Raw genomic sequence first — 20,258 nt, 5'->3', positions numbered from 1 at the left:
TGGATTTAAGATGGCACAGTGATGCCATCTGTTGGTAAATGTTAATTACTGCAACTCCAGTGTTTTTGCAATGTACTGAACAAGACTGGTTACTCACATCAATGCCTCTGTCTTGTCATTTAACATTCAAACGAAGATGGGCTACACATACTGAGAAATAGGGGCACTATTTCTCTCGCTCGGATGCTTTCTCTAGTGAAATACATCCAGCCTCTTGTGAATTGAAAGACAGTTATGAAACACAAAAACACAAAAGATACATAAAAAAAAAAAAAAGATGTTTTGGTTGGTACATTTTTGGGGGAAGACTGGTTTCTCTTGGCATCCATGAATACAAGCCACTGTTGAAAGCAAGTCTAAAAAGCGGTATATCTGTTCTATGTGTGCTATTTATATGCTTCCGTTCTTAAGTTTTGTTTTTGAGTATTTTACGTTCAAACAGCTGAAAGTACAATATTTTTGGTTAAGGAAAATATATTTCACAGCGGTTTAGACGGTACAATGATTCTATACTTGCTTGTTTTGTCACAAACTGAAATGAGGCAAACTATTCGAATTTTAGCAACCAGGAAATGGCGTAGCGATTTCTGCATAGTGCAACTTTGAAGGAAACTAGTGAAAGTTATCAGAAAGAAGACGCCCCCTTTTGTATGCAAAGAAATAGGCTTAAAAAACAATACTAATAATTTGAACTATGCACACTGTAAGAAAGTGTTCATACACTTGGCAAGTGTAGGGCTATTCCTTTCAATAATAAAGCAATTTTCCAGACGGCAATGCACAGGATAAAATAGGGTGATGGGCGATACCGATCAAGTTGCAATGACATATAACATGGTTTCACCAGAATCAAAAGCGAAACTAAACTGATAGGCTACCCGCTACCGCATCCACAGTGAATATATATGTTCGTCATTTGAAGTTGTTCTGGCAGGATGGCAGAAGCCTACGCATTTTCCCTGCTTGTTGAGTTGGAGGGGAATCCCAATATTCCCAAACTGAAAAACAAGTTGGTAAAATATTTCCAAAGTAAAAAGTCTAACGGTGGTGATTGTCTTGTGGAATACGAAGATGGACAAGAAGCAGTAGTGCGGTTCAAAACGGAGGAGGGTAAGTGATATATCAATTGCAAATGCTTGTTTTAAACGGCCTGTATCATCTATTGGTTAGACATGACATTCAACCAATGTTGTTAGGGAAATTCGACATGTACTTGTGCCTACCCTGCCCATCATATGATTAACTCAAAATAATGTTTACAACCACAAATAATAACGGTAGCGATCCAGTGTTTATAAACGTGGATATCGAATTTTACATAGCATTATTTTGTGGCATGCCGATGACACGCAGGGCTACGGGCCAGAAGGTTGAGGGATCAAATCAAATGTCTGTGTTTCTGTGCCAATGCACCACACATCCAATAAGCAAAGCATACCGACTTCCGGCATTTCAATATCACAGGAGGTTGGTGGCACCTTAATTGGGGAGATGGGTTCATGGTAATGGCTGTAGGGGAATCGATGGAATGGTATCAAACACATTAACTCCGTTCCAGCCATTATTATGAGCCGTCCTCACCTCAGCAGCCTCCACTGTTCAATATTGTAATGACCTGACTAGATCATAAAGGAACAATTGTCCAGACAGAGGATGGAGTTTACGAATTGACGGTTTATTAACCCAACTTTACACAGGCTACTGTTTGGCCGTAGCCCATGCCAAATAAATGAAAGATACCCCACAAGCCAACCGTGACCTTCTCTTGTGAAGCCCAGACATAAGAGAAAGAACAACGGCTAAACCTGGTCTTAACTTCCAATGCTCCATCCCCCTGCCCAGCCCCCCTCCACGCCACTCCGCCAACCACCAGGATGCCTGGCATCAGAACATTCCAGGCATTCCCGTGATTGGCAGATAGCAGGTTGATTGGCATGTCGGATCCCACTTCTGACACCAATGTAATGAAACAGGCAGGGAGCAGGTCTCAAATCCTCGACCTTCTAGCCCGAGGTCCGGCGCGCTATCGACTGTGCAGCAAAAGCATGCTCGTGTGGCAGAGTCGATTTCCGCGCTTATAAACCCAGGGTCATTACACTATCATGGTTTGCGTTTCATTTTCAACACCACAATGAAATAGACCAGGGTCCCCCAACTGGCTGCGGTGGTTTTATTCGCCCCCCCATGTTTTCTGAGCCCCAAAAAATTATATATATTTATTTTTTATTTATTTTTTATTTTTCATTGTTAGACAAAAAAATGTAACACCAGGAAATCAGCTACAATGGATTTTAATTTGGGGAATCTTTTCCCAAGTACCTCCACGAATAATAGAGACACGTGATCATATACAAATGTAAGCAAGATTTGAAATTATTATGTTTTAGACAAATATTATTTCTGTTTGGGCATCTTGTGGTCAATTTGTTGGGTAAACAAGATCTCTAAACAAGATCAATAGTGGAGCTTTTCATGTCTTCACTGTTCTTTTTTGCTCAATGACGCACCTGGCGTCTCCGTTGCCTATCAGCTATTCATTTTTGTTATGTGGATTTATATTGAAAATTGGAGCAGCTTTGCATGATTTTATGTGTGGTATGATTGCTAGTTAGCCTATTGCAGATCTGGACAAACGATCCACCTACCACTATTGTCACTATGAATGGTGTATAGCGGGCAGGATAGACAGACTGGTAGACTATATTGACCTGTGGTATAGTTACAGTTGGCGTGCGAAAAAGCGTAGTGCATATGGCAAAGGGCTGGGTGGTATACCGTATTTTACTATATACAGATATTGATGCACGGACCGGTTTGGGTTTTTACTTTACCTTCTATAACGCTATTTGAATGTTTGGTTTGTTAAATGTGATACGCCGTGAATAACGTCCATTTGTATAGTTTACTCCGCAATTTGAGTCATCCCTCCGCTTTCTATCTCTCTCCACGGCAATTTCCACACAGACCTAGTCCCACCCTGTCACTCAAGGAGCGCATTTGTTGTTGCTTGACAACGACACTTTCGTTAAGTCTCCATGGTCAATGCAGCACATGCAATAATGTTGATGACAACAATGTTGTTTCCAATTTGATCTTAATATACATCCACAAGCGTTCTATAATTACAATATTAGTTTGTGTTTCTTACATCTGCAAACAGCTAGTTTGTATTTTCTTAGCAAGGTAAGCTAAATTGTGTTAGCCACTAATGCTAATCGCTAGTTAGCTGGCTAACTAGCTAAGTTAATAAAAGTACTGAGTCAGAGCAAACGTAGCTAGCTAATACAGCTTGATACCAGTGATGGTGGAGGCCTAAATCAGCATGTTGTTTGTGCAACAGTATCTTCTAAATCAAAGAGGAATAGGCGAAGCATGAATATGTTGGCTATATGAGTAAAGATTTAATGTAGCCAAAGATTATACAGAACATCAATTTGGTTCCTCAACCCTGTCACAATAACTCTTCCATGACGTTTTCATTCCTTGTCATGTCAAACAACACACTATTGAATGTGCCCACTATTATTTATATTCTAACTATAGAATTATAATAAACATTCTATTTCCATGATTCCAAAAGTTCACCCAAGTGTTTTGATCTAAATCGCAATTGCAACATTTGGTTAAAAATAAGGTATTTTTGCCCATATCTTGGCAGTGTGGAAATGATCTTAAATGAGTGCAGGAAATTATTTTAGGGTGAAGTTGAATTGAACAGTATAAAACAATCAGAGTGGAGAAAGACCCATTGAAATAATTTAGAATATATGTGTTGCCACCCTATGGTCAATCACTACTCATAAAGCAAATTTAGAACTTTTATTAATCAAAAACATAAAATACTGTCAAATTTGAAAAATACCATATGATATGATATTTTAGCCATATCGCCCAGCCCTATAAGGGAAGTACCATAACACTTTGATATAGGGGAGGTGCATGCAAGCAGATGAGGAAATCTGGTTAGGATGGAAGAAATTACAGTTGAAGTTGGAAGTTTACATACACCTTAGCCAAATACATTTAAACTCAGTTTTTCACAATTCCTGACATTTAATCCTTGTAAAAAATCCCTATTTTAGGTCAGTTAGGATCACCATTTTATTTTAAGGATGTGAAATGTCAGAATAATAGTACAGAGAATGATTTATTTCAGCTTTTATTTATTTCATCACATTCCCAGTGGGTCAGAAGTTTACATACACTCAATTAGTATTTGGTAGCATTGCCTTTAAATTGTTTAACTTGGGTCAAATGTTTTGGGTAGCCTTCCACAAGCTTCCCACAATAAGTTGGGTGAATTTTGGCCCATTCCTCCTGACAGAGCTGGTGTAACTGAGTCAGGTCTGTAGGCCTCCTTGCTCGCACACGCTTTTTCAGTTCTGCCCACAAATTGTCTATAGGATTGAGGTCAGTGCTTTGTGATGGACACTCCAATACCTTAACTTTGTTGTCCTTAAGCCATTTTGCCACAACTTTGGAAGTATGCTTGGGGCCATTGTCCATTTGGAAGACCCATTTGCGACCAAGCTTTAACTTCCTGACTGATGTCTTGAGATGTTGCTTCAATATAGCCACATAGTTTTCCTCCCTCATGATGCCATCTATTTTTTGGAGTGCACCAGTCCCTCCTGCAGCAAAGCACCCCCACAACATGATGCTGCCACCCCCGTTCTTCACGGTTGGGATGTTGTTCTTCGGCTTGCAAGCCTCCCCCTTTTTCCTCCAAACATAACGATGGTCATTATGGCAAAACAGTTCTGTTTTTGTTTCATCAGACCAGAGGACATTTTTACAAAAAGTATGATCTTTTTCCCCATGTGCAGTTGCAAACCGTAGTCTGGCTTTTTTATGGCGGTTTTGGAGCAGTGGCTTCTTCCTTGCTGAGCGGCCTTTCAGGTTATGTTAATATAGGACTCGTTTTACTGTGGATATAGATAGTTTTGTACCCGTTTCCTACAGCATCTTCACAAGGTCCTTTGCTGTTGTTCTGGGATTGATTTGCACCAAAGTACGTTCATCTCTAGGAGACAGAACGCATCTCCATCCTGAGCGGTATGACTGCTGCGTGGTCCCATGATGTCTATACTTGCGTACTATTGTTTGTACAGATGAACGTGGCACCTTCAGGCCTTTGGAAATTGCTCCCAAGGATGAACCAGACTTGTGGAGGTCTACAATTTCTTTTCTGAGGTCTTGGCTGATTTCTTTTTATTTTCCCATGATGTCAAGCAAAGAGGCACTGAGTTTGAAGGTAGGCCTTGAAATACATCCACAGGTACACCTCCAATTGACTCAAATTATGTCAATTAGCCTATCAGAAGCTTCTAAAGCAATGACATAATTTTCTGGAATTTTCCAAGCTGTTTAAATGCACAGTCAACTTAGTGTATGTAAACTTCTGACCCACTGGAATTGTGATTAAGTGAAATAATCTGTCTGTAAACAATTGTTGGAAAAATGACTTGTTTCATGCACACAGTAGATGTCCTAACCGACTTGCCAAAACTATAGTTTGTTAACAGGAAATTTGTGGAGTGGTTGAAAAACGAGTTTTAATGACTGCGACCTAGTGTATGTAAACTTCCGACTTCAACTGTATATAGTAAAACCTGCAAAAGGGCAAATGTAAACCAGGCAAAATACACGGTACCCTCCCCTGTGCCCAATAAAATAAAATAAAAAACACACAACCCTCCCCAAAGCAAAGAAAAAAGTTTGACAACCTTCCCCTATTCTGGACTCCCTCCCCAGTAAATTATGAACTGTCCCTTACATTGTTATTACATTGTTATTCATGGCTGAATGTGTTTTGAACATTGCATCATTAGTAGCGGTTCTTTTCTGTCCCATGCACAGTCAGGCATAGAGTTCTTGAGAAGCAGGAGCACGAGATCAGGTTGGATCGAGGTGTGCTGAAACTGACCATTGGTCTGCCATCAGATGATGTCCCAAAGAGTGCACAGGTCAGTAGTTTCCTGATTGTGAACCATAGGCTATTCCTCTCTCTTACAGCCAGATTGTGCAGATGCACTACCAGTTTCCTATTTTTACCAACTGAGTCTTTGTTCTGAATTTTCTAAGTTTTAAGTGACAATTTTATAGCCAATCATGTGACTATGTTGGCCAATCTCAATGCTGTATTAAATACATAACACAATATTTTTTTTATATTTAGGAAACACAGTCTCCTATTACCTCAGGCAAGTATCAAACATTTAATTTTTGGAAAAACATCTATAGTGTTTGGCAGCTAACAAGGCAGGCAATATTAAACACTCATATTGGGCTCCCGAGTGGCGCAATGGTCTAAGGCACTGCATCTCAGTGCTGAAGGCGTCACTATAGACACCCTTGTTCGAATCCAAGCTGTATCACAATCGGCCGTGATTGGGAGTACCATAGAGCGGCGCACAATTGGCCCAGCGTCGTCCGGGTTTGGCTGGTGTAGGCTGTCATTGTAAATAGGAATTTGTTCTTAACTCACTGGCCTAGTTAAATAAAAAAATATATATATTAAACTATTCAACATGCCATTCTATGCAAACGTTTGTGTTATTAAAAGAAATGGTGGTATTATAAGACATGACATATACATGTCTTTGAACGGGGTATGGTATTAGGTACCAGGGGTACTGGTTTGTGTCAAGAACTTCTGGGTTTTTCATGCTCAACAGTTTCCCATGTGTATCAAGAATGGTCCACAACCTTAAGGACATCAGCCAACTTGACACAACTGTGGGAAGCATTGGAGTCAACATGGGCCAGCATCCCTGTGGAACGCTTTCGACACCTTGTATAGTCCATGCCCCGACGAATTGAGGCTGTTCTGACAGCAAGGCGGGGGTGTATTCTTTACATGTTTTATACACTCAGTGTATGTTCTTACATGCTTACATGTTATAAAGCATAACACCTGCAGGCTTTAAGTGAATTGTTACCCACAATTCAGCAGGTTATAGGGAGCCAATTGACAGCCAGCTCATGGCGTCAGCTAAGAGGAAGGCAGAGGTTGATGCTCCTCAGCAGGAATTACTTGGCTTCAAAAAGCCAGCTGTTGGTTAGTAGGCTAAAATCATATCTCAGCATTTCTCAAGTGGTGCAGGGTTGTGGGGGATTCCTATTGGTTTGTGTCTGAAGACCTGATTTAAAAATATATACATTGGGGAGAACAAGTATTTGATACACTGCCGATTTTGCAGGTTTTCCTACTTACAAAGCATGTAGAGGTCTGTAATTTTATCATCATTTTATCACATTGTATGATTTTTAAGTAATTAATTTGCATTTTATTGCATGACATAAGTATTTGATCACCTACCAACCAGTAAGAATTCCGGCTCTCACAGACCTGTTAGTTTTTCTTTAAGAAGCCCTCCTGTTCTCCACTCATTACCTGTATTAACTGCACCTGTTTGAACTCGTTACCTGTATAAAAGACACCTGTCCACACACTCAATCAAACAGACTCCAACCTCTCCACAATGGCCAAGACCAGAGAGCTGTGTAAGGACATCAGGGATAAAATTGTAGACCTGCACAAGGCTGGGATGGGCTACAGGACAATAGGCAAGCAGCTTGGTGAGAAGGCAAGAACTGTTGGCGCAATTATTAGAAAATGGAAGAAGTTCAAGATGACGGTCAATCACCCTTGGTCTGGGGCTCCATGCAAGATCTCACCTCGTGGGGCATCAATGATCATGAGGAAGGTGAGGGATCAGCCCAGAACTACACGGCAGGACCTGGTCAATGACCTGAAGAGAGCTGGGACCACAGTCTCAAAGAAAACCATTAGAAACACACTACGCCGTCATGGATTAAAATCCTGCAGCGCACACAAGGTCCCCCTGCTCAAGCCAGCGCATGTCCAGGCCCGTCTGAAGTTTGCCAATGACCATCTGGATGATCCAGAGGAGGAATGGGAGAAGGTCATGTGGTCTGATGAGACAAAAATAGAGCTTTTGGTCTAAACTCCACTCGCCGTGTTTGGAGGAAGAAGAAGGATGAGTACAACCCCAAGAACAACATCCCAACCGTGAAGCATGGAGGTGGAAACATCATTCTTTGGGGATGCTTTTCTGCAAAGGGGACAGGATAACTGCACTGTATTGAGGGGAGGATGGATGGGGCCATGTATCGCGAGATCTTGGCCAACAACCTCCTTCCCTCAGTAAGAGCATTGGGTAAGAGCATTGGGCTGGGTCTTCCAGCATGACAACGACCCGAAACACACAGCCAGGGCAACTAAGGAGTGGCTCCGTAAGAAGCATCTCAAGGTCCTGGAGTGGCCCAGCCAGTCTCCAGACCTGAACCCAATAGAAAATCTTTGGAGGGAGCTGAAAGTCCGTATTGCCCAGCAACAGCCCCGAAACCTGAAGGATCTGGAGAAGGTCTGTATGGAGGAGTGGGCCAAAATCCCTGCTGCAGTGTGTGCAAACCTGGTCAAGAGCTACAGGAAACGTATGATCTCTGTAATTGCAAACAAAGGTTTTTGTACCAAATATTAAGTTCTGCTTTTCTGATGTATCAAATAATTATGTCATGCAATAAAATGCAAATTAATTACTTGAAAATCATACAATGTGATTTTCTGGATTTTTGTTTTAGATTCCGTCTCTCACAGTTGAAGTGTACCTATGATAAAAATTACAGACCTCTACATGCTTTATAAGTAGGAAAACCTGCAAAATCGGCAGTGTTTCAAATACTTGTTCTCCCCACTGTATATATTAGTTTTTTTATTGGGCTGTTTGCAATAACATTTGAAAAGGTTAAATGGGTCGCAGTACAACGTTTTGGGAACCACTAGTGTATGTGAAAGGAATGTTTTCTAGAATTATATATAATGTTTAACTATACGACACAAAAGTTTGCATTCTATATCATGGTTAAGTTAACATACTATAACTGATTTGGCTAAGCAGTGGTTAATAATACATTGATAAAGTTGTATTACAGTTGTTGTTGTAGAATTCAACAAAGTAGTTGTAGTCACCTCCAAAAATACATGGTCTTATCATTCTCAGCTGCTACTGATTCAAAAGACTTACCAAAGAGCGGGGATGGAGATGGACACACTCCCCTTACTGAGCCACAGACAGAGATGGAGATTGAACCGATGGAAGTCGAGGACAAGCTGGTGTCCACCTCAGCCGTGTTGGGGAACATTGAGGAGAGCATGAACAAGGAGTTCCTGGAGATGCTGATAGAGAACATCCTGAGTGCGTATAACACCTCTGGTTCTGACTCTCCTACTGCAACACAAACCTTCAGTGTGGAGATCCTGACACCTGTCCTAGACACTGGCCTGGCTGTTGTGACTTTCCAAAATGGAAAAGGTAAACAATAAGAATGATTAGTTTTTTTTCCACCTTAAAGATAGAATTATGACATTGCCATGAGCAGCACTGCAGATATTGCGATGAGGGCGATGCAAGACTTTGCTCTCACACATTCACACAGATTATGTGCGCATGCGCACAGGTTCACATCACACTGCTACAAGGTGGACGCTACGGGACTTAAACAGCTGAGAAGTTTTGCCTCGCTCTTCAACCCAATACTGCTGTTTACTTTGTGCATTTACGTAATCTCGCTGAGTCTACCTTTAATAGAATTTACTGCTTGTAATTTTCCTAAATGACTAAAATGTAAATACCATTTTGAGAGGTATGGAATTTTATTCCTTTTACATACAACACGTCATCAAAGACACCAACTATTTACTGAATGTTATAACTTAGTATCTCTTGAAAGCAAGGCCATATCTCATCAGCATATTCTACTACTTATCTTATTTGTCAGAGACTGAGAACTTCATCACCAGCTGCACCAGCAACAGGATGTTCAGACAGAAACAACTATCTGTTAAACTCCTGGAACTCACCACAAAAGTGAAAGTTGAAAACATAAATCCAAATGTTAGTTCAGACCACCTCCAACTGTTATTTGGAAAAGGGGGCGAGGAGGTGGAAGACGCTGAAATGAATGAAGAGGACCAATCAGCAATCCTCACCTTTCAAGATCCTAAAGGTAAAAACAGTACTAAGAGAAAGCGGAATGATTTTTCCATAGGGTGCAGGGGCAAAAAAAATGTATGCCTTATTTAGGTATGTTTCTACTAATAATGATTTACTATTTGTTACTCAACTTGTCTATAATTAGATAGGCTATATGCAGTTTCTCTTCGGTCATACCTTGTTGCCCTAGAAGACTAACTGAATCGGTACCTACAAGAATACATTTATAGATAGAATTAATGCATCAATACTCTAGTTGACATCGGTAAAGTAGTTGTCTCTCTTCATATTGTCAGATTTTATGTAAGTCAAAATCGCTTAAAATATCATGTTTACAGGCACATGTGCATTCAGATGGTGAAAAAAATTGCTCATATTTCTCCCTCTTGTTCCTAAGACAAAATTATCAATTGGTGTATAATTTTACTGCAGTAAATACTTAATTCTCCAATAGTGAATTTTATATTTGGCTATATGTGAGAAGTTAGGTCTACAGTCAGTGTCCAGTTTTCAATGACTATACCATTAACACATCAAAGGTGCGGTAGAGCAGGGTGGCTGCCTCTCCTGCCACCCCCCCTACTTCTACCGTCCTTGGTACTACATAGTTATGTTATATATGTTATGACAAAATTATATTTCATAATGTATGAGGAATAATCCAATATTTTGTGTTTTTTATTAGCTGTTCACAGAGTCCTAGAGAAGCCACATTACATCGAGAAGCAGCCTCTCAAGGCTTTCCCCTTCTATGATTCTCTGGGAACGGCCTTGTACGGCAAAGACAGACCCACATTGAAACTCCCTTCTGCCTTCACCGAAAACATCAACCAGGCAATTTGGAGATACCTCTGTGACAACCAGGAAGCTGCAGAGACCATCCACAAGGAAATGACCAAAAACTTCTGCAATGTAGACTTCCAACAACCTACCATCAAGTTAAGCCCACTGCCATCTCTACTCAAACAGAAGGGTGTGAAACCCAAGCACTTACAACAATGGAAGGACACCACCAAAGTTGCTTTAATCCAAGCCTTGTCTAACTTTAAATCATTGGAGCTCCAGGTTCAGGACACTGCATGGGAAGAGTCTGAAGGGGAGATCCTCAAGGCGGTGTCTGGGGAGGCCGTGATGGTAGTCCAGGAAGAGACCAGAGGTGTTCTGGCAGTGGTAGGATTGGTAGAAGATGTGGACCGGCTCAGGCAGACACTGGATGGGATCATGGACAGGATATCTAGAAGAATCAAGAGGGAGAAGGCGAGCATAACAGAGGAGTTCCCTCTGGTTCCATCAATCTACCAGGTACTGTTGCATGGCGGCCTGCTGGACAAGATTGTTGGTGAATTCCCAGACTTGAAGCTGACGTATAATCAAGAGAGCCAGAGTGTGACCATCTATGGGTTGATGCAAGAGGTGTTGTGTGCTAACAGAAAGCTTGCAGGTGAAGTAGTAGCCCTGAAACAAAAGCTGGTGGAATTGGATGACTACGTCCTTGAGTTCCTGCAGGAAGAAAACCAGGAAAAGCTATCCAGTTCCCTTCTCACCTTACAGAGCATCAATGCAGCACTAAAAATAGAGAGAAAAGGAGTGCAGCTTCTGGCAGTCTCTGAGGAGGCCCTGTGCGAAGCAGAACATCAACTGCATACGCTTTTGATTTCTCAATACATAGATGTAGAAGACTCCGATCTCCTGAGGATGTCCGAGTGGAAGGATATTGCCAACCGTTTGGAGGAAGCTTCAAACACTCCTTTCAGGAAAGTTATGGTCCAGACATCAGGTGCCTATTCAGGACAACAAGTGGTGGTGTCTGGCTACAAGGAAAAGGTTCTCTTAGTCCGGAATGAATTGGATGATTTCTTACACCAAAATGCTCATGTTGACGAAACTATCGAAGTTAAGCCTGAGGCTATTGGTAAATTCATCCAGGAACAACACAGGGATGCTTGGTCTGATAAAGTCAGAGATAGTGGAGTTAAAGTTTCTTTCAAGGATGAGGCTATTTACCTGAGTGGCACCAGAGTTCACGTAACAGATTGCAAGGAAATATTCGAAAACTTGGTATCCTCCACATTCTTTGACGCCTTGAAAATCTCCAAGCCTGGAGCAAAGAAGTTCTTCCAGGACAATGAGCCCATGTATGTTGACACAGTCATGAATCAGACAGGCTGTGTGGTCCAGCTGATTGAAGAAGAGTATGATGCCAATGGCGGACAAGGCATAAAGCTAGCAGGAGGAGGAATGAAACCTACCTACCAGCTTCAAACACCTGATGGGGTGGAGATAGCCGTTTGCAAAGCAGACATGTGCAAATATTCTGCAGACGCTGTTGTCAATGCCGCCGCCCTGGACCTGAAGCACAATGGCGGTCTTGCAGGAGCTCTTCTGGATACTGCTGGCCCTCAACTGCAGGATGAGTGCAACCAGATCATCAAGAACAAGGGTCAGCTCAAGCCAGGGGACAGTGTCATCACTAGTGCAGGAGGGAAGCTCCGCTGCAAGCACATCATTCATGCAGTGGGACCCAGGTTTGACCAGGCAAACCCCCAGAAGGCCATGGGACAGTTGAGGAGGGCGGTGAAAGGGAGTCTGGATCTAGCAGAGACCCACAACTGCCTGTATGTGGCTCTTCCTGCTATTAGCTCCGGGAATCTAGGCTTTCCTCTGACCCTGTGTGCAGACACCATCGTCAAAGCGGTTAAAGAATACTGTGACGACAAGTTTGGGTACAATACTCTGAAGAAGATCCATCTGGTGAACAATGATGACAAGACAGTCCAGGCTATGGAGGCAGCGGTGCTGAAGGTGTTTGGGAGCCATGGGACTAGTCATCCACGAGAGAATCGACCCACCATAGCTACACACAGCCAGCCTGGTAATCGGGTTCAACGCACAAGTGGTTCAAGTGTGCAGACAAAAGAGGGGCTAGCTATTACCCTGACGAAAGGGAATATCCAAGATGCTGTGGTAAATTGTTTCCAATGTTACTTTGGCTCACTTTGATTGTATACATTTCAATAGTCTTAGTTAAAAATGTCTTCGATTTCATGACGATAAAATCAGAAGAGCCAATAGTTTTGTGTAGTCAGACATGAACCCTTTGTGTTGAGGTACCATATACAAGTTGTCATTGAATGACAATCCAGTTTATAATCAGTTACATGCAACTTGAAGATTTTCATAGATCTGTTTCAAGTTTATTTGCCATGTGTAAACAAATACATTGCACGTTTAACTCTTAAATTATCTTACTGTTACAGACAGAAGTTGTGGTCAACACCGTGGGTGAGGACCTAGCACTTAACCATGGTGCAGTCTCCAAGGCCATCCTCACCGCTGCTGGCCCCCAACTTCAGACTCTGGTAAACCAACAGGGCACAGCCGGAAGGGCTGGGGAAGTCATTGTCACCACTGGCTGCAACCTGAAGAGCAAGCGGGTGTTTCATACCATCGCCCCTCACTGGGACAATGGACAAGGAGCACCACAGAAGGTAAATTATGTTGTTCCTTATCTAAGGATATATAGTTTCATTTTTTGTGTATTTGTACTGTATTTGTTGTGTACATTGCGTTCAGAAAATATTCAGACCACTTCCCTTTTCCACATTTTGTTACGTTAGTCTTATTCTAAAATTGCTGAAATATATTTTTTCCCTCATCAACCTACACACAATACCCTATAAAGACAAAGAGTAAACAGGTTTTTATATATTTTTTTACAAATGTATAAAAAAATAGAAAACAGAATATTATTTACATAAGTATTCAGACCCCAGGTGCATCCTGTTTCCATTGATCATCCTTGAGATGTTTCTACAACATGATTGGAGTTCACCTGTGTTCAATTTAATTAATTGTACATGATTTGGAAAGGCACACATCTGTCTATGTTAGGTCCCACAGTTGACAGTACATGTCAAAGCAAAAAGCCATGAGGTTGAAGGAATTGCCCGTAGAGCTCCGAGACAGGATTGTGTCGAGGCACATATCTGGGGAAGGTTACCAAAACATTTCCGCAGCATTGGAGGTCCCCAAGAACACAGTGGCCTCAATCATTCTTAAATGGAAGAAGTTTGGAACCACCAAGACTCGTTCTAGAGCTGGCCGCCCGGCCAAACTGAGCAATCGGGGGAGAAGGACCTTGGTCACGGAGGTGACCAAGAACCCGATGGTCACTCTGACAGAGCTCCAAAATTCCTCTGTGGAGATGGGAGAACCTTAAAGAAGGACAACCATCTCTGCGGACACTCCACCACTCAGGCCTTTATGATAGACTGGCCTGACGGAAGCCACTCCTCAGTAAAAGGCACATGACAGCCCGCTTGGAGTTTGCCAAAAGGCATTTAAAGGGCTTTCAGACCATGGGAAACGAGATTCTCTGGTCTGATGAAATTAAGATTGAACTCTTTGGCCTGAATGCCAAGCGTCGCATCTGGAAGAAACCTGGTACCATCGCTGTGGTGAAGCATGGTGGTGGCAGCATCATGCTGTGGGGATGTTTTTCAGTGGCATGGACGGGTAGACTAGTCAGGATCGAGGGAAAGATGAACGGAGCAAAGTACAGAGAGATCATTGATGAAAACATGCTCCAGAGCACTCAGGACCTCAGACTGAGGCGAAGGTTCACCTTCCAACAGGACAACGACCCTAAGCTCACAGGCAAGACAACGCAGGAGTGGCTTGGGGACAAGTCTCTGAATGTCCTTGAGTGGCCCAGCCAGAGCCCGGACTTGAACCCGATCGAACATCTCTGGAGAGACCTGAAAATAGCTGTGCAGCAACACTCCCCATCCAACCTAACAGAGCTTGAGAGGATCTGCAGAGAAGAATGGGAGAACCTCCCTAAATGAAGGTGTGCCAAGTTTGTAGCGTTATACCCAAAAAGACTTGAGGCTGTAATCACTGCCAAAGGTGCTTCAACAAAGTACTAAGTAAAGGGTCTGAATACTTATGTAAATGTGATTTGTTTTTTATTTTCAATACATTTGCAACCATTTACATAAACCTGTTTTTGCTTTGTCATTATGGGGTATTGTGTGTAGATTGACGAGTGAAAGAATAAGGCTGTAACGTAACACAATGTGGAGAAGTTAGTGGGTCTGAATACTTTACAAATGCACTATATATAAAATATCTATAAAATGTAAGTAATGTAATGTCCGACACTTGATGAAATTACATATCCCTAGGTAGGATGTACTAGGTCAGGGCTCTCCAACCCTGTTCCTGGAGAGCTACTGTCCTGTAGGTTTTCACTCTGACCCCAGTTGTATCTAACCTGATTCAGCTCCTCAACCAGGTAATTTTAGCAGGTGTGCTAGATAAGGGTTGGAGTGAAAACCTACAGGTTGGTAGCTCTTCAGGAACAGGAGTTGGAGAGCCCTGTACTACGTAGTATTAAACCACGTCTTACTGATGTCTAACTGAAATGTACCTAGATATTGAGCGGGATCGTGAAAGAGTGCTTGAGTGAGGCAGAGCATCAGGGACTCATCTCGATCACCTTCCCTGCCATCGGCACGGGAAACCTGGGCTTCCCCAAAGACCTGGTGGCCTCTCTGATGCTGGAAGAAGTCCTCAAGTTTAGCAGTAAGAAGAACCCCAAGCACCTGAAGGAGGTGGTCTTCATCCTCCACCCAGGTGATGCATCGACGATCCAGGTAAGGAAAAGAGTATAGTAGTCGATAATATAGTCGATAAAACTACTGTCAAATGTAAAACCCTTTTCTGCTTCAAGGTGCAATTTGTTTTCCTCTTTTAATTGCTTCTAACTTTGCTCACAGGCTTTCACTGATGAATTTAACAAAGGTTTCACAACCCAGTCGGGAACGTCAAGGGGCTCAGCAGCATCCAGTCAACAGAGTAAAGGTATGTTAATAATAATATATTCCATTTAAATATGTTCATAATATATGCCATTTAAATATATGCCATTTAGCAGACACTTTTATCCAAAGCGACTTGCGGGCATGCGTTTTACGAATGGGTAGTCCTGGAAATTGAACCCACTATCTTGCCGTTGCAAACGCCATGCTCTACCAACTGAGCTATAGAGGACTACGAGATTCATATATGTATATTTTGACAAATTATGGTTTCCTAAGGTAAGATGTGATATAAACCAGTACATTTCTTGGGTTCGAACCGGTTCATAACTTTATTTTCCTGGTCGGAACAGTGGAATGAAACCAACAAAAATTGCGTTTCTGTTCAGAACAAAACGATTGGAAATCATTTTGGTTCCAACCCCTGGGAAAGGAAACAAGCACTCATTAAGATCACATTAAGAACACACTTAACAAGATAGAAGATAGAGTTCTGTTGATGCTGAAAACAGAATATATGTTTTTAAATAACGTTCTTTGAACGTTACTAATGTTTTCTTGTGGTTTTTATGGTAAGTTTTCTAAATGTTCTGAGAACATGACTAAAAAGAACCACGAGGAAACCTGCAGAAAGCGTAATGTTAAAGTACTGAAATTCCCACAGAAGAACGTTGTTTCTTATCGTTCTCTGATCAATTTGAGAACATTACTTTAAATAGAACGAGGAAACCTATATGAAACGTTATGGAATGGTTGTATGCAAAATAACCATAGGACAACCACACTCTCACCAAGCTCTCAGAAACATATGGTTCTCCAAATTTGATGTGCTAGATGGGTAGTCCCATGCTCTTCACCCCATGAGGAGTAATGACTGATCTTCACCCTGTTATTGTCAAGCCTGTTAGAGGCCCAAGGGTAACTTGTCACGTCCTGACCATAGAAAGCCTGTATTTTCTATGGTAGAGTAGGTCAGGGCGTGACTAGGGGTGTTTAGTCTAGTTTATTATTTCTATGTGGGGTTCTAGGTTTATTTTTCTATGTTGGTCTTTGTGTAAGATTCCCAATTAGAGGCAGCTGGTAATCGTTGTCTCTAATTGGGGATCATACTTAAGTTGCCTTTTTTCCACCTGTGGGTTATGGGATATTGTTTATGTTTAGTTGCCTGTTCGCACTACATTGTCATCACGGTTCGGTTATTGTAACGTCCTGACCAGAGTTCTTATGTGTTGTACTTGTTTTAGTGTTGGTCAGGACGTGAGCTGGGTGGGAATTCTATGTTGTGTGTCTAGTTTGTCTGTTTCTGTGTTCAGCCTAATATGGTTCTCAATCAGAGGCAGCTGTCAATCGTTGTCCCTGATTGAGAATCATATATAGGTGGCTTGTTTTGTGTTGGGGTTTTGTGGGTGATTGTTTCCTGTCTCTGTGTTTTGTCTGCACCAGATAGGGCTGTCTCGGTTTTCACATTTGTTATTTTGTTATTTGTATTAGTGTTACCGTTTATTCGTCTAATTAAACATGTTGAACACTAGCTGCGCTGCATTTTGGTCCTCTCCTTCACCTATGGAAGAAAACCGTGACAGTTATTCTTTATTTTGTTTTGTATTAGCTTAAGTTTCACTTTCATTAAAATATGTGGAACTCGAAGTGCGCTGCGTCATTACGAACAGCATGACATAACTTTATCAGTTTGATATTATATGTGAGTTTATCTGTACAAGGGATACTTGATCAATGAGACAATGTTGGATTTATCGCAAACATGTTTTTAAACAATAGTTAGGCAGTTGAATAAGTGTCCGTAACAGGGTTGACAGACAGTGTGGTACACGTGCAGATAAAATGCTCTTAGTTCATAGGATTTTAATGTCTGAAATGGGGGGGGGTCCATAGGCTAAACATATCCCCCATGCAAATTAATGTTGAAAGAAGAGATATTTAAAAGTTCATTGCTTAAAAATGTGCATGTCCAAAAGGCATCCATTTTGTGGATCGACCGAGGTCCCTTATGTAATTGGCTTGACTTTTCTTCCCTCTTTACTAGGCCCTTTCTCTAAAATCACTTCAAGCTCAGGGATGCACGAGACGAAGATGGGAGGGGTGCTTATACAGGTCATCACAGGAGACATCACCAAGGAGACCACTGATGTCATCGTCAACTCCTCCAATAACACCTTCAGTCTCCAGACAGGTAAATCTAACCTTACTTCTGTCTCATTTCACTGGTGTTGACCTGTTTTTCTGTACATTACACAATTGTTAACATAGCAAATAATAGGTACTAACTTTACATTACAGAACATTATGGCTACGCTGTATTTGATAACTATCAAGCTCCTCGTACACAATTTTTATAGCCCTTCTGTTCATCTTATACTTCCTTCTCCAGGGGTATCTAAGGCCATTCTGGATGCGGCTGGTCAGATTGTAGTAGCGGAATGCCAACAACTCGGTAAGAACCTATATATCTGAAAGAGTATATGATCAAAAAAGAAGACTATTTGAACAAGCCTCGGCTCGGCAAACTGTCTGTGCTCTTCCTCTCTGTCGCCGAACCTTCCTCTCTGTCTCCCTCTACAGTGCCTAGCAAAATTATTCATCCCCCTTGTTGCATTAAATTTTGTTGCATTTCAACCTGTAATTTAAATTGATTTTTATTTGGATTTCATTTAACGGACATACACAAAATAGTCCAAATTGTGAAATGAAGTGAAGTGAAATGAAAAAAATTAATTGTTTCAAAAAATTCAAAACAATATAAAATGGAAAAGTGGTGCGTGCATATGTATTCAAGCCATTTGCTATGAAGCCCCTAAATAAGATCTGGTGCAACCAATTACCTTCAGAAGTCACTTAGTTAGATTGCACTTTATTTAAGTGTCACATGATCTCAGTGTATATATATACACCTGTTCTGAAAGGCCCCAGAGTCTGCAACACCACTAAGCAAGTGGGACCACCAAGCAAACGGCACCATGAAGACCAAGGAGCTCTCCAAACAGGTCAGTGGAGAAGAACAGATCAGGGTTGGGTTATAAAAAAATATCTGAAACTTTGAACATCCCATGGAGCAGCGTTAAATCCATTATTAAAAAATGGAAAGAATATGGCACCACAGCAAACCTGCCAAGAGAGGGCCTCTCACCAAAACTCAAGGACCAGGCAAGGAGGGCATTAATCAGAGAGGAAACAAAGAGATCAAAGATAACCCTGAAGGAGCTGCAAACTCCACAGCGGAGATTGGGGTATCTATCCATAGGATCACTAAGCCGTACACTCCACAGAGCTGGGATTTACGGAAGAGTGGCCTGACAAAAGCCATTGATTTAAAGAAAAAAAAATAAGCAAACACATTTGGTGTTTGCCAAAAGGCATGTGGGAGACTCCCTAAACATATGGAAGAAGGTACTCTGGTCAGATGAGACTAAAATTTTTGGCCATCAAGGAAAACACTATCTGGCGCAAACCCAACACCTCTCATCACCCCGAGAACACCATCCCCACAGTGAAGCATGGTGGTGGCAGCATCATGCTGTGGGGATGTTTTTCATCGGCAGGGACTGGGAAACTGGTCAGAATTGAAGGAATGTTGGATGGCACTAAATACAGGGAAATTATTGAGGGAAACCTGTTTCAGTCTACCAGAGATTTGAGACTGGGACGGAGGTTCACCTTCCAGCAGGACAATGACCCTAAGCATACTGCTAAAGCAACACTTGAGTGGCTTAAGTGGAAACATTTAAATGTCTTGGAATGGCCTAGTCAAAGCACAGACCTTAATCCAATTGAGAATCTGTGGTATGACTTAAAGATTGCTGTACACCAGTGGAACCCATCCAACTTGAAGGAGCTGGAGCAGTTTTGCCTTAAAGAATGGGCAAAAATCCCAGTGGCTAGATGTGCCAAGCTTATAGAAACATACAGTTGAAGTCAGAAGTTTACATACACTTAGGATGGAGTCATTAACTTGTTTTTCAACCACTCCACAAATTTCTTGTTAACAAACTATAGTTTTGGCAAGTTGGTTAGGAGATTTTTCCAACAATTGTTGTTGGAAGTCATTTTTCCAACAATTGTTTACAGACAGACTATTTCACTTATAATTCACTATCACAATTCCAGTGGGTCAGAAGTTTACATACACTAAGTTGACTGTGCCTTTAAACAGCTTGGAATATTCCAGAAAATTGTCATTGCTTTAGAAGCTTCTGATAGGTTAATTGACATCATTTGAGTCAATTGGAGGTGTACCAGTGCCTCTTTGCTTGACATCATGGGAAATATATCTATATCCACAGTAAAACGAGTCCTATATCGACATAACCTGAAAGGCCGCTCGGCAAGGAAGAAGCCACTGCTCCAAAACCGCCATAAAAAAGCCAGACTACAGTTTGCAACTGCACAAAGATCGTACCTT

General features: G+C 41.7%; 1 protein-coding gene across 3 annotated transcripts in view; it reads left to right on the top strand.

The window, feature by feature from the left end:
- Positions 1 to 882: 882 nt before the first annotated feature.
- The window catches only part of LOC120033465 (protein mono-ADP-ribosyltransferase PARP14-like), a 28,119-nt gene continuing 8,743 nt past the window's right edge, over positions 883 to 20,258 (top strand). The window contains exons 1-11 of one of the 3 annotated variants that reach the window (XM_038979843.1): positions 883 to 1,110; positions 5,860 to 5,966; positions 6,179 to 6,203; positions 9,027 to 9,338; positions 9,805 to 10,032; positions 10,705 to 12,983; positions 13,277 to 13,507; positions 15,455 to 15,676; positions 15,800 to 15,884; positions 17,886 to 18,032; positions 18,231 to 18,293. In XM_038979843.1, the coding sequence (XP_038835771.1) occupies positions 936 to 1,110; positions 5,860 to 5,966; positions 6,179 to 6,203; positions 9,027 to 9,338; positions 9,805 to 10,032; positions 10,705 to 12,983; positions 13,277 to 13,507; positions 15,455 to 15,676; positions 15,800 to 15,884; positions 17,886 to 18,032; positions 18,231 to 18,293 (3,874 nt within the window). In that variant the 5' untranslated portion in view covers positions 883 to 935. Of the gene's footprint in view, positions 1,111 to 5,859; positions 5,967 to 6,178; positions 6,204 to 9,026; positions 9,339 to 9,804; positions 10,033 to 10,704; positions 12,984 to 13,276; positions 13,508 to 15,454; positions 15,677 to 15,799; positions 15,885 to 17,885; positions 18,033 to 18,230; positions 18,294 to 20,258 lie in introns of those variants that run through there. The other 2 variants (XM_038979834.1, XM_038979850.1) reach the window with 2 other exon arrangements.

Source organism: Salvelinus namaycush, chromosome 3 (genome assembly GCF_016432855.1).
Source record: "Salvelinus namaycush isolate Seneca chromosome 3, SaNama_1.0, whole genome shotgun sequence".
Taxonomy (NCBI): domain Eukaryota; kingdom Metazoa; phylum Chordata; class Actinopteri; order Salmoniformes; family Salmonidae; genus Salvelinus; species Salvelinus namaycush.
Note: the sequence above shows the minus strand (reverse complement) of the source record. Positions and strands in the feature narration are given on the sequence as shown.